We start from the raw sequence: 12,883 nt of genomic DNA on the forward strand, positions 1-12,883 counted from the left end.
AGAAACTTGGAAATTAGAGCTACAATATATATTAAAAACGGAGCCAAAATGAAAGCTGACATGTCAAAATGATTGTTTTAGCTGTAGCCATCATAAACATGACAAACTTCTTCTCATTTTAGTTAAGTTTCATGTTTTAGATGACCACAGTTTGACCTGGACTTTGGCAAATTAAAGCATTTTTATATAAAATGTCAGAGAGCTAATAAATAGACAGAATTCGGACAAAAATAAAAAAGCTGATTTGTAATGTTTGAACTAAAACTACGCTTTTTATGTAATGGTCGAAATAACTTCCATTTCTAATCAGGCAGGCGGTGGACACCCCTGACACGTCATTTTTACGCGCAGTCGCAGGTCCTGTTGACACCGTCGTCGCTCAGCGTGTGTCCCACGGTCGGTCAGTCGACCTGTCTTCTCGTCATCTGTTCCCATTTGTGTTGTTACCATGTCCCGGTGTCTCGTTCTGGCTCGGTTCGCTCTCGGTTCTTCTCAGAGGGTCATTCCGCGGCTCACGTCATGTGTACGAGGACTGAGCAGCCGAACCGTATCGCGCTGCTTGACTGGAGGTGAGTTTGTTAGCTTAGCCGGGTAGTAGATGACAGGCAAAATATTACATGTAAACTCTGCTGCGGCTTTAACTGCATTAGTTTTAAACTTGCAGTTTTATTCAGACAAAAATAACCAGTTTACTGTGTAAATGTTTACTTAGAAAACTGCCGCAAATACTTTCAAATCGTTAGGTTGAAGTTACTACATCATTACATCAGGCTAAGTTAGTCTGTGCTGATATTATTGTCAGTGTCAAGTGATCTTATAAGTATAGAGTGCAAATGTGTATTACATGAAATACTATTGAATATTACTGTTACATGAATACTTTATACCTTTATTTACTGTTCTTGTTGTGGTAATTAATAGAGAGGTGGTATAAATGACTTTTCACAGGAGTTAAATTCATTTAAGCTTTTGCTATAAAATCTGGCCACATGTGTGTTCAAAACCTTAGTGGTAAGGATTTTAAAACTGTCTGACTAGTGTCTTCTTAGGTTATACTAAAGAATGATGTACAAAAAATATCAATGTCACCACTGAACCGACTAACTCTCACTCCTCCTTCCCTCAGACTTGCAGGTTGGTCAGCAGCTGCAGAGGTGGAGCAGTCGGCCCAGGCTGTGGAGCTCACAGCGGTCCTGCCTCGGCTTCAGCCAGCAGTCTTACTACAGCACCCAGGAGGCAGAGAAGGAACCCGAAGAGGAGCCTCTGCACACCATCATCACTGACACAGAGTCTGTACAAGGTGCTGAAACAGCTGCAGACACAGATGTTTAAGCTGATCTCTTATTGTTAGATTTGTGCTCATCTGTGTGTTCCTGTCTCTCTAATCTTTCCAGGTAGCTTCTCCAAACATGAATTTCAGGCTGAAACTAAAAAGCTGTTGGACATAGTTGCCAGGTCCCTGTACTCTGAAAAAGAGGTTAGATGATCTGTGACAGAAAGGCATGTTCTTTCATCTGCTTGGTTTTCTGTGACTTACTATGTGTTCCTCTTCTCACTAGGTGTTCATCAGGGAGCTGATCTCTAATGGCAGTGACGCTTTGGAAAAACTGCGCCACAAGCAGATCTCAGCAGGTGGTGAAATGGCTCCATTGGAAATCCACCTGCAGAGCGACACCACAAAAGGCACTTTTACCATACAGGTACACCCACTCACTGCGAGATTTCCTGCTTCATTATTTCACTGACTCCAAAGAGCTGCTCTGATTTCTGGTGCCACCTGGTGGATGAATATAGTAGTGACTGTCTGTACTTCCTCAGGATACAGGAGTTGGTATGACCCAAGAGGAGCTGGTGGCAAACCTGGGGACTATCGCACGCTCCGGCTCCAAGGTGAGTAGCTCGGAAACTTTTTGCCTATTCATTTTCATTTTGTATTTCTTCACTACACCTGTATTTATGGCTTTCTGTGGTCTATGCAGGCATTTTTGGACGCTCTGCAGAACCAGGCGGAGGCCAGCAGCACCATCATTGGTCAGTTTGGAGTTGGTTTCTACTCTGCCTTCATGGTGGCTGATCACGTAGATGTCTACTCTCGCTCTGCTGAGCCCGGTGCACCTGGATACAAGTGGTCTTCAGACGGGTGAGAGAAATACAGTATAAAAGAAACTGAAACCACCGCTGTGAAAGGGCCACATGACCACAAACGTGACCCTAAAACTTTTTAACATTGTGTCCGTCAGCTCTGGCCTTTTTGAGATTGCTGAGGCCAGTGGTGTTCAACAGGGAACAAAGATCGTGCTGCACCTCAAGGATGAGTGCAAAGAGTTTTCTGCTGAAGACAGAGTTAAAGGTATAACTGCTATAATTAATGAACAATGACTGGAGTGAGGAAACAGATGAATGCATCACTGAATGTTGGCCTTTTCTTTTCTATTTCAGAGGTTGTAACAAAGTACAGCAATTTTGTGAGCTTTCCTATTTTCCTGAATGGACGGAGGCTGAACACTCTGCAGGTGAGCTGCTCTGTTTCTTCTGTTCTGGGTGCAAATACAAGCTTATTGATCTTTAATCATGTAGCAAGGGCTCTCAGTAATTCTGTGTGTTCATTCAGGCCTTGTGGATGATGGACCCTAAGGAGATCAGTGAGTGGCAGCATGAGGAGTTCTACCGGTACGTTGCCCAGGCATATGACAAGCCCCGCTACACTCTGCACTACCGAGCCGACGCCCCACTCAATATCCGAAGCATCTTTTACGTCCCTGATGCGGTGAGGAGTGTGTTTATCATGCTCTGCCATGACAGTCATCTTTTTTAAAATATTTTTATATTATTTGTGAGGGTAAGGAAGAGTAATTTTATCCTATTAAATAGTTGTATTTGCCAACAGAAGCCAAGCATGTTCGATGTGAGCAGGGAGATGGGCTCCAGCGTCGCTCTGTACAGCAGGAAGGTCCTGATCCAGACCAAAGCCACAGAAATCCTGCCCAAGTGGCTGCGCTTCCTTCGAGGTCTGCATCTTCCGCTCTGTTTTCCATGCATTCATTTTTTTGCCTGCTTACCTGTGCGTGTGTGTGTCTGTCTGTGCAGGTGTGGTGGACAGTGAGGACATCCCACTGAATCTGAGCAGAGAGCTGCTGCAGGAGAGCGCCCTCATCAGGTACAACACCAGTGTTCACATGCCTTAATTCTGGTCGTCTAAATGTGTCAGTTCAGTTAAAAGAGCTTAATCTAGATCACCATAGTAATTTTAATGGTGACACGCCTCTATTCAGGAAGCTTCGTGACGTCTTGCAGCAAAGGATAATCCGCTTCCTGCTGGACCAGAGCAAGAAGGAACCGGAGAAGTACAGCAAGTTCTTTGAAGACTATGGGCTCTTCATGAGGGAAGGGATCGTCACCACTCAGGAACAAGATGTCAAGGTGATCACCTTTGTTTGAAATTTAAAACATATTCAGGAATCTGTCGTCTCTGAGGATTATTGACGGCTAGAGTGTCCCTCCATGTTGTCCCTCTGTAGGAGGACATTGCAAAGCTGTTGAGGTTTGAGTCCTCAGCTTTGCCTGCTGGCCAGCAGACCAATCTGATGGAGTACGCCTCCCGCATGAAGGCTGGCACACGCAACATCTACTACCTGTGTGCCCCCAACAGACATCTGGCAGAGCACTCCCCATACTACGAGGCCATGAAGCAGAAAGACATGGAGGTCAGACTCTGTAAATATTTCTAAATTTGTCTGTAGAAATCCACCGGAAACATCATTTGTCCTCGTCTGTTTGTGCAGGTGCTGTTCTGCTACGAGCAGTTTGACGAGCTGACCCTGCTCCACCTCAGGGAGTTTGACAAGAAGAAGATGATCTCGGTGGAGACTGACATCGTGGTCGATCACTACAAGGAGGAGAAGTTTGAGGATAGCAAGCCAGGTCTGTTTGTTGGGTATATCTGCAGACAGACATTTAGGACTCCGCTGTCTCCGCTGTCATTTTGACTCCTGTTTATTTCTGCAGAATCTGAGCGTCTGACTCAGGAGCAGGCTGACGACCTGCTGGCCTGGATGAAGAATGCTCTAGGTCCCAGAGTTGCCAATATAAAGGTAGCCTAAGAAAGAGCGTAAAAATGAGTGTGGATGTCCTGATGGTGTTATTACTTAAAGCTTTCTCTTCCCTTAGCTGACTCCTCGTCTGGACACCCACCCAGCCATGATCACAGTGCTGGAGATGGGCGCCGCACGTCACTTCCTCCGCACCCAGCAGCTGGCCCGCACCGCTGAGGAGAGAGCTCAGATCCTGCAGCCCACGCTGGAGATCAATGCAGGGTACGAACGAGAAATTAAAGTTCACATAATACTGTATCAGAGTTTTAACTGTCATCTTTCTCCATCTCAGACATGATCTGATCAAGAAGCTGCACTTGCTGAAGGACACAAACTCTGAACTGGCTGGATTGTTACTGGAACAGGTACTGTGGAAGTCTTTTTTTTGTTAATTTGCTCTTTACCTTTTTAGAATATTGTTATAGTATAAATCTACAAAATGAATGCAGCTTTTAGTGGCTTGTTGTGTAAAGGGGGCTCAAGTCAAGCCTGCCATATTGCAGTAGATTCTCATAGGTGCCTACAGTGGAATTATGTTTTTGAGAATTTACCGTAATTCATGTTCTTACATGTTGTTGACGTCATATTCTTCAGATCTATGACAATGCCATGATCACAGCCGGCTTGAACGATGATCCTCGGCCGATGATTTCCCGCCTCAATGACCTCCTGACTAAAGCGTTGGAGAAGCACTGAGGGCTGTTTGCAGACTTTGTTTCGATGACAGTGAGCCGCTGCAGTGGCTGAAGTGGCCTAAAAACTGCTGTTTCTGAAGAAGGCTGTTTAAAAAAAACAACAAACAAAGCACCTATTTACCCTCCAGAGTTCTTCATTCCCACTGATGGAGCTCACATAAAAGGCTTAAAAACGATTGGAAGCTTCTCCATAAACTCTTCAGTGTCTTTGTGAGTTCAGTGCTGTTTCAATAGGCAGTCGCTATATGGTAATATTTAGAATTCTACATCACTTGAGTGTGACTTTCATCATCATGCCTGGACACAGATATCTTTAATAAAATGTTGCCATCTCGTTCCCAGGAAGTACCGGGTCCAGTCTCACCTGTACTCGTTCAGCTGAAGAGCGCTTCTGTATCGTGTTGAATTACAGACTGATCCCTTTATGTTTATGACATTATTTAACGTTTTCTGTTCACTTCTGTGGTTTATAGGTAGCTCATAATTTGAAATGTGAAATATTTTGTTTGTGACGACACGTTCAGTGTACAGCTGTCAGGTTTGTTACTCAGCAGGCTTCATTTGCATTCTAGTTAAGGCGGAGAGCTGTAGAGACTTCCATCTTATCTCCAAACCGATCAATTAGTTTGCACTTGGCTCATAATGCTGAAATGACTTAATTTAGATAAAAAAATAAACTTTGTTTGAAGGAATTGTGACTCTGACCCAGGAGCATTCTTAATATTCTTTCTAAACTGCAGCTGGCAAATGGATCCATGTGCAGATAATTGTGATTTTGTGGTGGACTGTCCCTTTAAGCATTTTTTCCATCCATACAGTGAATAAACATGAGCTCAGTCTAATGTAATAAATAAAACGTCACCCAGAGCTTCTTTCATAAACATTTTTACTGTCTTTCAACAAACATCTCTGTCATGAAGGTTAAGTCTCAGCGTGGAGACTTCATCCTCTTTAGCGCAGCAGTCTGTCACAGACTGAGCGTTTAGAGATGGACGGGCTGCAGTTAGAAGGCAAACGTTCAAGTAAAGTGATTTTCAGCTTCTGTGTCGGCGTCCCAGCGCCGTCAGTCAACGTGAGCCACATCAGGGCACTCTGACCTCATCACACCTGCTTTGCTTTCTGCTCAGGCTTCAGTCTTCTTTTCCGTGAGCCGTTTCTGCTGCTCCAGGTCTCTTTACCTCCTGACTGTCAGAGAGCATCGAATCCCAGCAGCAGAGCGTCAGGAAAGCTTGTCTATGTTGGCTAAGAAGCGCTGGGCCCACCACTCATCCAGATCTATGGGCACAAAGTCTGAGAGATAGAAAAGAAGAGAACGTTTCAGTGATTAAAAGAAAGAACTGATACAGAAATAAATCACTTACTTATTTAAATTGATAAAAAAAAGCCACATACATTTTGCTTTCTGCATATTCATGTGCTTTAAATGTGATCTGACACATTCCTGTCCTGCTATGTTACACAGAAATAAAGTGAAACATCCAAATTAGTATTACTAAATCAGTCAACAGAATTGAATCTCATTTGCACAACTGCTCGTGATCCTTCCAGCTGGATGGATCACACACACTTCCACTAATCCTTAGCTGCCTGTCACAAACCAATACAACCTACTGTCCAGCCTCAGCAGTTACAGGCCTGTGTGGGCAGGAGAGAGAGAGGGAGGCCTGTAACACCTGATGCTTGTGGTGTGTGTTTGTGTATGTGTGTGTGTGTGTGTGTGTGTGTGGTGTAGCAGCTGTACTCACTGTCCATGTGTGGGCTGGCAGTGGTCTCTTTGTAGTGGACTGCTGCTTGTGTCACCTCCTGCGGCTGCACCACCTCCTGCCAGGCTGAAAACACACAACAGCCATGTCATGTCACAAAATCCTCCTTATCTGCCCCAACTTTAAAACACACACACACACACACACACAGCCTGTAGTGTCACACCCACAAGTCCACAAGGGCAACTGCTCCAAATGTTTGCATTTTAAATAACGCACACAAACTCTGTGATATGGATGATTTTTATCTAACTGCCTCGGGGAGTAAACACAAACATAATCATTACAAAAAGCAGGAGGGGGGGGGGCGGGGGGTCAGGCCTGGTTTACGCCCTTGTCTACTCAATGACAAGGTTACTGAAGTTGTTTATGAGCTGCTGTGGCTGAGCTTCAATGCCAGGACAGCTGAGCCAAGCCGAGGTCTCCTGGAGACCTACAATGAGCCTGTGAATGGTAAAAAGAAGCCTTAGCTCCAAAACTGGGTCAGAGCGTGGACAAACAAACACATGAGCCAAAAAGTGAAGTTTCCGTGAGTGTGTGTGTGTGTGTGTGTGTGTCAGCGTGGGTCATGTGAGCGTTTCTCTCTCTGCTCGCTGGCTATCAGTGTCAGAGCAGCTGTGTGGGTGAGGCATAGAAGGGGGAGGAGAGGGAGGTGAGCTGTGATAGTAAAACAATGAAGTGTTGTCTAGTTGTTGTCTTCTTCTTCTTCTTCTTCTTCGTCTTTACCTTCATAGACAAACTTGACATTTTCCTCGTGCGTGGGAGTGGAACACTCATCCTGCCGATTGTCTGAGGACAGAGCCGGAGCAGGCTGATGGTACTTCTTGCCGTTCAGACGGTTGAAAACTATCTTTGGTGCAGGAAGGCTGATGGAGAAGAAAGAAGAAGACAGCATGCGGTGATTTATGGCACAATTTCCACAAGGCGGTCTCTTCTCTTTCATCCTAAATTCAACCAAGGTTGTTGGAGACAGAGGTTACAACAGCTGAATGAAGGACCAACTCGCCTGCCCCCCCAAGGTCAAACACACACACACACACACACACACACACACACACACACACACACACACACACAGACACACACACAGAGGTTGCCTAGCTGGTTCAAAGTCAAGCAACCAGACTGGGGAAACCTGAGTGTGAAGGTGTGTGCTGAAGGCCTGTCTGTCTCAAACTGATGACGTCCACTGCTGCCAGGACTCACACACACACTCACACACACACACACACACACTCACATTGACACACACACACGCACTTACTCAGGCATGTTCCAGGACGTCTGCTTGTGCTTGAAGTCATTGATTTTGTTGTCCAGCTGCTGTGTTGGCCCTGATAAAAACAGCTGATCAGAACTTCCCCAGCATGGATTCAAGTAGTTTGCTGCAGACACTCACCTGTCCGTCGCTGCGTGACAAGTTTGCTGGGTCCTCTTGTAATTGTGTACATCATGCGCCGGCGAATGTACTGTGAACCTTTAAGTTTGGCACTTTGGAGTAAAAATAAAAAGCCTCCCAGATGGAGCAGGGTTACTGGCTCATAAGACACTTTCAGTGGCTGGAACAGGAAACTCCCTCGATGTCCCTTTCAGGCTGCGCAGGACGCAAATCCACGCAGGTTTTGTAATCAGCACACAGAGCTGTGCGCTGCGCGTCCCTCCGCGTAAAGACCAGCAGCGATCACAGAGCGCAGTCCTTTCCTCTTCCTCCTCCTCCTCCTCCTCCTCCTCACCTACCGTCCCCCACAGGCGACATAGACATAAGTCACTTTGGTGCAGAGTTGTCCTGCCCCTGCCCCAATGTCATATAACCCGTAACAGCGGCTGTCATTCATAAGACTCTGGACGCTTCTCCTCACGACGTGCCTGTACACGCCTCCTTCGGCGCTTTAAAGAGACAGTGTCCCTTTAAAGCGCGCGTCTGTAGCACAGGGGGACACTTCACACACAGATACAGGTTTATACTGTCACATGTAAAAAGGAAATCCCAAAGTAAAATGGCAGAGCATTAACAGAGTGCAATCATTTAAAACCAAATATACTGTTTGATTAAAAACATGTACTCCATCAAAATGTTGAGTACAAAATAAAAGTTTCTTTTATTTGAAATGAGTTTATTTTGTCCCACATATCCAAATAGCATTTGTTGGGTGTTTTTTCTTCCCTACAGCTGCCTTTTGCTAGAGTTAAAGGACGCCTTTACCTAAGCTGATCCTTTTCATTATTAGATACACTTAATTAAACAGAGTTTAATCTGTGAATCAGGTTCTAAGTGTCTAATTTATTCAGATTTATGTCTCACAGCAGTGAGACAGGAGGATGACAGTAGGATGATGGACAAAAGAAGAGCACAGACAAAAACTCCACTCAGATATTTAATGATATTTTACTTCAATGTGTTTATTTCTTTCTTCCATATTATTCAATGAATGTGTTTAATTAAAGAAAATTAGGTGTAAAAAGAAAGAAAACCTGCATGAAGTTTACACAAATCACAAGTAAATGGAGCTGAAGGAGTCTTAAATCATAATGAAGGCAATAAGAAACTTACAATAGTAAAAGTCCCCCTTAATGTCAACACACGCTGTTTTGGAACTTCTTATTAATCTGCCTCATCAGGAAGCCCCTATATGTGATGGCCTGTGTGTGTTTACACTACACCTCTGTCCTCACCATGCCAGCAGTGATGCTGTGATAGAAAAAAACAACAACCAGCCATCAGATGCACAGAAAAGTCAAATGATAGCAAATTTATTACCTTAGGAATCTTACATGGGTTCTGTACAGAGGCTTTACATTCTGCATATATGATCTATGACCAAACATTTTATTTATGGATGTTATTATCTTTAAAAGCAACTGTACTCAGAACGATTCAAAGCAGTTAAAAATGATGTTGATGCATGAAATATGAAACAACAACCTGGAACATTAGGTGAACAAAGACCATTACTTATTATAAATATTATTCTTTTATTATTCCGTTTTTGCCATTTTGTGTGCACTTATTTATTTACAGCGACCATCTGCACGTTGAAATGACCAATATCTCAGACTTTTTATAGCAAAGTGTTCGTGTCTTTGCACTTGTTGGTATAAAAGCAAGTTCCAGTCAAACAACCAAATGTTGTCTTATCAAGTCATCGAATTGCTTCTAGATTTCCTAGGATTGGTTAATAATTAAACATCGCAATAGTGGTCATAAAATATGATGTCAAAGTGTAACTGTATTCACCGGTGTCTTTATAAGATGCTTTATAAAGTCTATGGGAGGGTTCACTGAAGGTAGAAAAGACCTTTAAGGTAGTGTGGGTCTAACTGCTGGTCCTGTATGCCAGCTACAGTGTTCTTACACTTCAATTACTATAAATTAAATATAGCTTGTATTTCTATTTATCATGGATTGCAGAGATTGTTAAGTAGCACCAAGCCTCTACTGTCATTTCACCCTGTTAGTATATATGTTTGTATGAAAGGACACTAATCTGTGTGTGTGTCATGGTTCAGACATGAGGGTTGCAGTCTTCCAGCAGACTGTCAGTGATGTAGCTGATCTTCAGCAGGTTTTGGTAGTAGTCCTTCTCCACAGCGGTGTTAACCGTCCAGCCCACCACCTCCACTCCTCGCTCTGCCCAGTACTGAACATAGTCGCTAATTGAATGAAAACGGAGGAGGCAAGTTAAGTAAAGACCTGGCAAACCAACAGAAATCACAACAACAGCGAGCTGTGAGCTCTGCAGCATGGATCTAAGTGCATTTCGCAGCTGTGCATCATAATGAAAACATTTCACCCACTGAGAGATGAAGTCTTTCTGCACCAGGATGGCAGAGATCCCGCAGAGTTTCCACAGGATGTGATGGTGGGCCCAGTCCAACAAGATGTCAAGAACGCCGGTCCACAGCTGACTCCACACCGTCAGAGATCGAGGAGTGCCATCACCGAAACGGCTCAGTCTCCACGGTCTGTGTGTGAGCGCTGTCACCACGCGTGGATCAGTCTGACGCATCTGTGCAGGCCAGATGTGGGTTTATATTAAAAATCAGAACTCCTTTTAAATAATTGATGATTGATTGATAGGGTACCTTGTAGATGACTTTGGGCTCAAAGGAAGAAACAATGCTGCCGTTGTAAAGGACTGGAAACTTCTTGTACATGTCATGAAGCACGGCTGCAGCCTGTTTGGATAAAAACTGTGTTAGTGTATTTTACAAAATTGTTGTTCTATGAGTGTATCTGGTACCTTATCAGGGTGACCTTTGACATCGAAGAAGATGGTCAGCTGGTGTCGGACGCATTCCTCCACTGCCTCCTGCAGAGTCGGTACCTTCTCTCCGCCAAACTTGTCTCTGGACATAAAATGACATTTGGCATAAAAATGTATACAGATGTGTAAGATGAAGAATGAATTTTGGTATACGCGGTTTTACTTCAGTCTATGGCGAGCAGCGGCATCCAGTCTCTTGAGCTGGACAAATGGAAGCTTGCTGATTGGCCCAGAGCCGTTGGTGGTGCGGTCCACGGTCTCATCGTGCATCAGCACCGGCACTCCGTCCGCTGTGAAACTCAGGTCCAGTTCCACTCCGGTTGCTCCGTTTCTACTGGCCTACAATAGACATTTACATCAGAAACACACATGTGAGCCCGTTTCTTATAACATCAGCAGTCTGACAATAAAAAAAGAACCAAGAGGACACATCCTGGGCCTCTGCATGTTTTCTGGGGCAAGTGATACTATGACTGCAGAGGAGTGCCATAGAAACAGTTAGTAGTAGTAAAAATGAGAACTCTGACGTCTGTATACTGCATTAACAGTCTGCACACTGCCCTCTGCTGGTTGAGGTCTGGCCACTGAATATCTGATTGACCTGATTTCAGGTCACCTGTGCTGGAATTTCTGTGCAGTGAAGTTAATCATTTGTCCGCATGAGAAATGCCATGTGTGGTGTATGGACTTGTGTGTGTCTCAGAACCCTGTGCAGCGTTATCCATGAGTTTTATGATCCCTGGTTTTAAATCCTTGGTTTTCCAGTGTTTTCCTGGTTATTTTAGTACATTAGTATTTTTCCTGGTCTATCTTGCCCTGTTTTACTTTGGAAAGCCTGGTTTCCTGGTTTACCTGTGTGTGTGTGTGTGTGTACGTCCTCCTGTGTTTCCCGCCTTGTTGATTGCCTGCCTCGCCCTCATTGCTCTCAGCTGTGTCTTCCCTCTGTGTTAAGTCTTGTGCTCCTCTGTGTCAGTTGATGTCACCTTGCTGCTGCTGTTTGCTTGCTTTTTGGGTTTTTTTTGCTTAGTTTGCATTATTTTGTTGCTGGACTTTTGTGGAGGGTTTTGGCTTTATTCTTAACAAAGCTCAGCTTTTATTTGGTTTAGTCTGGTTACATGCACAAAGTGTGCCAGTAGCACGCAGTCACATGCCAACCAGTGATCTGATGCAGCAGCACCTGTACTTTAAGCTTTAATGCATTATTCATTGATTTATTGAAGTATACATACATGAGAATACATCCTCTGGCTTCTAAACTCATTTCTAACTTGTGTCATATGAAGCTGCATCTGTTGGGCTTGACTCACATTTGGAGCCAGCCTCAAGTGGCCATCAGAGGAACTGCCTTTTGGCACATTTACATGTCAATTTCACTTTTTTATATATCACTGTCTCATTGCCTTGAGGAACTTTGACACACTTTAAATTACACATGTTGTATTTTTATTTTAAGATCGTGGGTCATTGCTGAGAGTTACAGTAAGGATACAGAGCAGAGGAAGTAATCGATTGCATGTAATCTCATGAGGGGCCTAATCTGCAAAGTTCAGTCCTGCCCTCTGCAAGAAAAAAAAACACGGACAGGCCTGTAGACTGTTTAATTTCCTGTTCATATCTACACTAACCAGTGTCATCAGTGTCAATCAGTGTTCATATTTCCATGTTCATCTTACCTCTCTGATCGCTGCCAAGGTGTTCTCCGGAGCATCGTAGCTCCCTCCTCGGTTCGCCACCACCGGGACGCCGCCTGAAGGAGACCTGGGCCGCAGGACTCGGCCGGCCTGCTCCGCTGGCAGCGGGGGGAACCGGAACATCACCATGAAGACGTAGAGAAATGCGGTGAGCAGGGAGGCTGCTGTGGGGCTCCTGGTCGCCAGAACCACCAGCAGAAACACCGCCGAGAAATACATCACATCATCCCCGATCTGCAGCATGGCGACAGGACGCTCTGTGTCACGACCGGCCGGGAGGATCGAGAGATGCTGATCAGAGAGACGGCATGGATGAAGCTGTGCTGTCAGCACTCAGCTGAGCACATGTTGGAGGGTCAGATGGAACACGGAGGACCG

General features: G+C 44.7%; 3 protein-coding genes across 3 annotated transcripts; 1 reads left to right on the plus strand and 2 right to left on the minus strand.

Moving 5' to 3' along the window:
• Positions 1 to 363: 363 nt before the first annotated feature.
• On the plus strand, positions 364 to 5,484 carry trap1 (TNF receptor-associated protein 1). Its single transcript, XM_028411989.1, has 18 exons — positions 364 to 569; positions 1,127 to 1,300; positions 1,395 to 1,477; positions 1,560 to 1,700; positions 1,819 to 1,890; positions 1,980 to 2,140; positions 2,241 to 2,350; positions 2,440 to 2,513; positions 2,612 to 2,767; positions 2,888 to 3,008; positions 3,088 to 3,157; positions 3,273 to 3,420; positions 3,519 to 3,704; positions 3,783 to 3,921; positions 4,006 to 4,091; positions 4,168 to 4,313; positions 4,384 to 4,456; positions 4,686 to 5,484. The coding sequence occupies exons 1-18, from the start codon at positions 449 to 451 to the stop codon at positions 4,785 to 4,787; spliced, it is 2,163 nt and encodes a 720-aa protein (XP_028267790.1). The 5' UTR covers positions 364 to 448; the 3' UTR covers positions 4,788 to 5,484.
• Positions 5,485 to 5,655: 171 nt separating this feature from the next.
• On the minus strand, positions 5,656 to 8,394 carry LOC114439814 (MAPK regulated corepressor interacting protein 2-like). Its single transcript, XM_028411991.1, has 5 exons — positions 7,949 to 8,394; positions 7,814 to 7,883; positions 7,276 to 7,415; positions 6,532 to 6,615; positions 5,656 to 6,076 (listed from the first exon to the last, which is right to left on the minus strand). Exons 1-5 carry the CDS (start codon positions 8,001 to 8,003, stop codon positions 6,006 to 6,008), a joined length of 420 nt encoding a protein of 139 aa, XP_028267792.1. The 5' UTR covers positions 8,004 to 8,394; the 3' UTR covers positions 5,656 to 6,005.
• A 1,254-nt stretch (positions 8,395 to 9,648) lies between these two features.
• On the minus strand, positions 9,649 to 12,842 carry LOC114439813 (glycerophosphodiester phosphodiesterase 1-like). Its single transcript, XM_028411990.1, has 6 exons — positions 12,488 to 12,842; positions 10,978 to 11,153; positions 10,791 to 10,896; positions 10,633 to 10,725; positions 10,345 to 10,556; positions 9,649 to 10,200 (listed from the first exon to the last, which is right to left on the minus strand). Exons 1-6 carry the CDS (start codon positions 12,746 to 12,748, stop codon positions 10,053 to 10,055), a joined length of 996 nt encoding a protein of 331 aa, XP_028267791.1. The 5' UTR covers positions 12,749 to 12,842; the 3' UTR covers positions 9,649 to 10,052.
• Between the last annotated feature and the right edge of the window lie 41 nt (positions 12,843 to 12,883).

The sequence above is a fragment of the Parambassis ranga genome, chromosome 8, assembly GCF_900634625.1.
Source record: "Parambassis ranga chromosome 8, fParRan2.1, whole genome shotgun sequence".
Taxonomy (NCBI): Eukaryota; Metazoa; Chordata; class Actinopteri; family Ambassidae; genus Parambassis; species Parambassis ranga.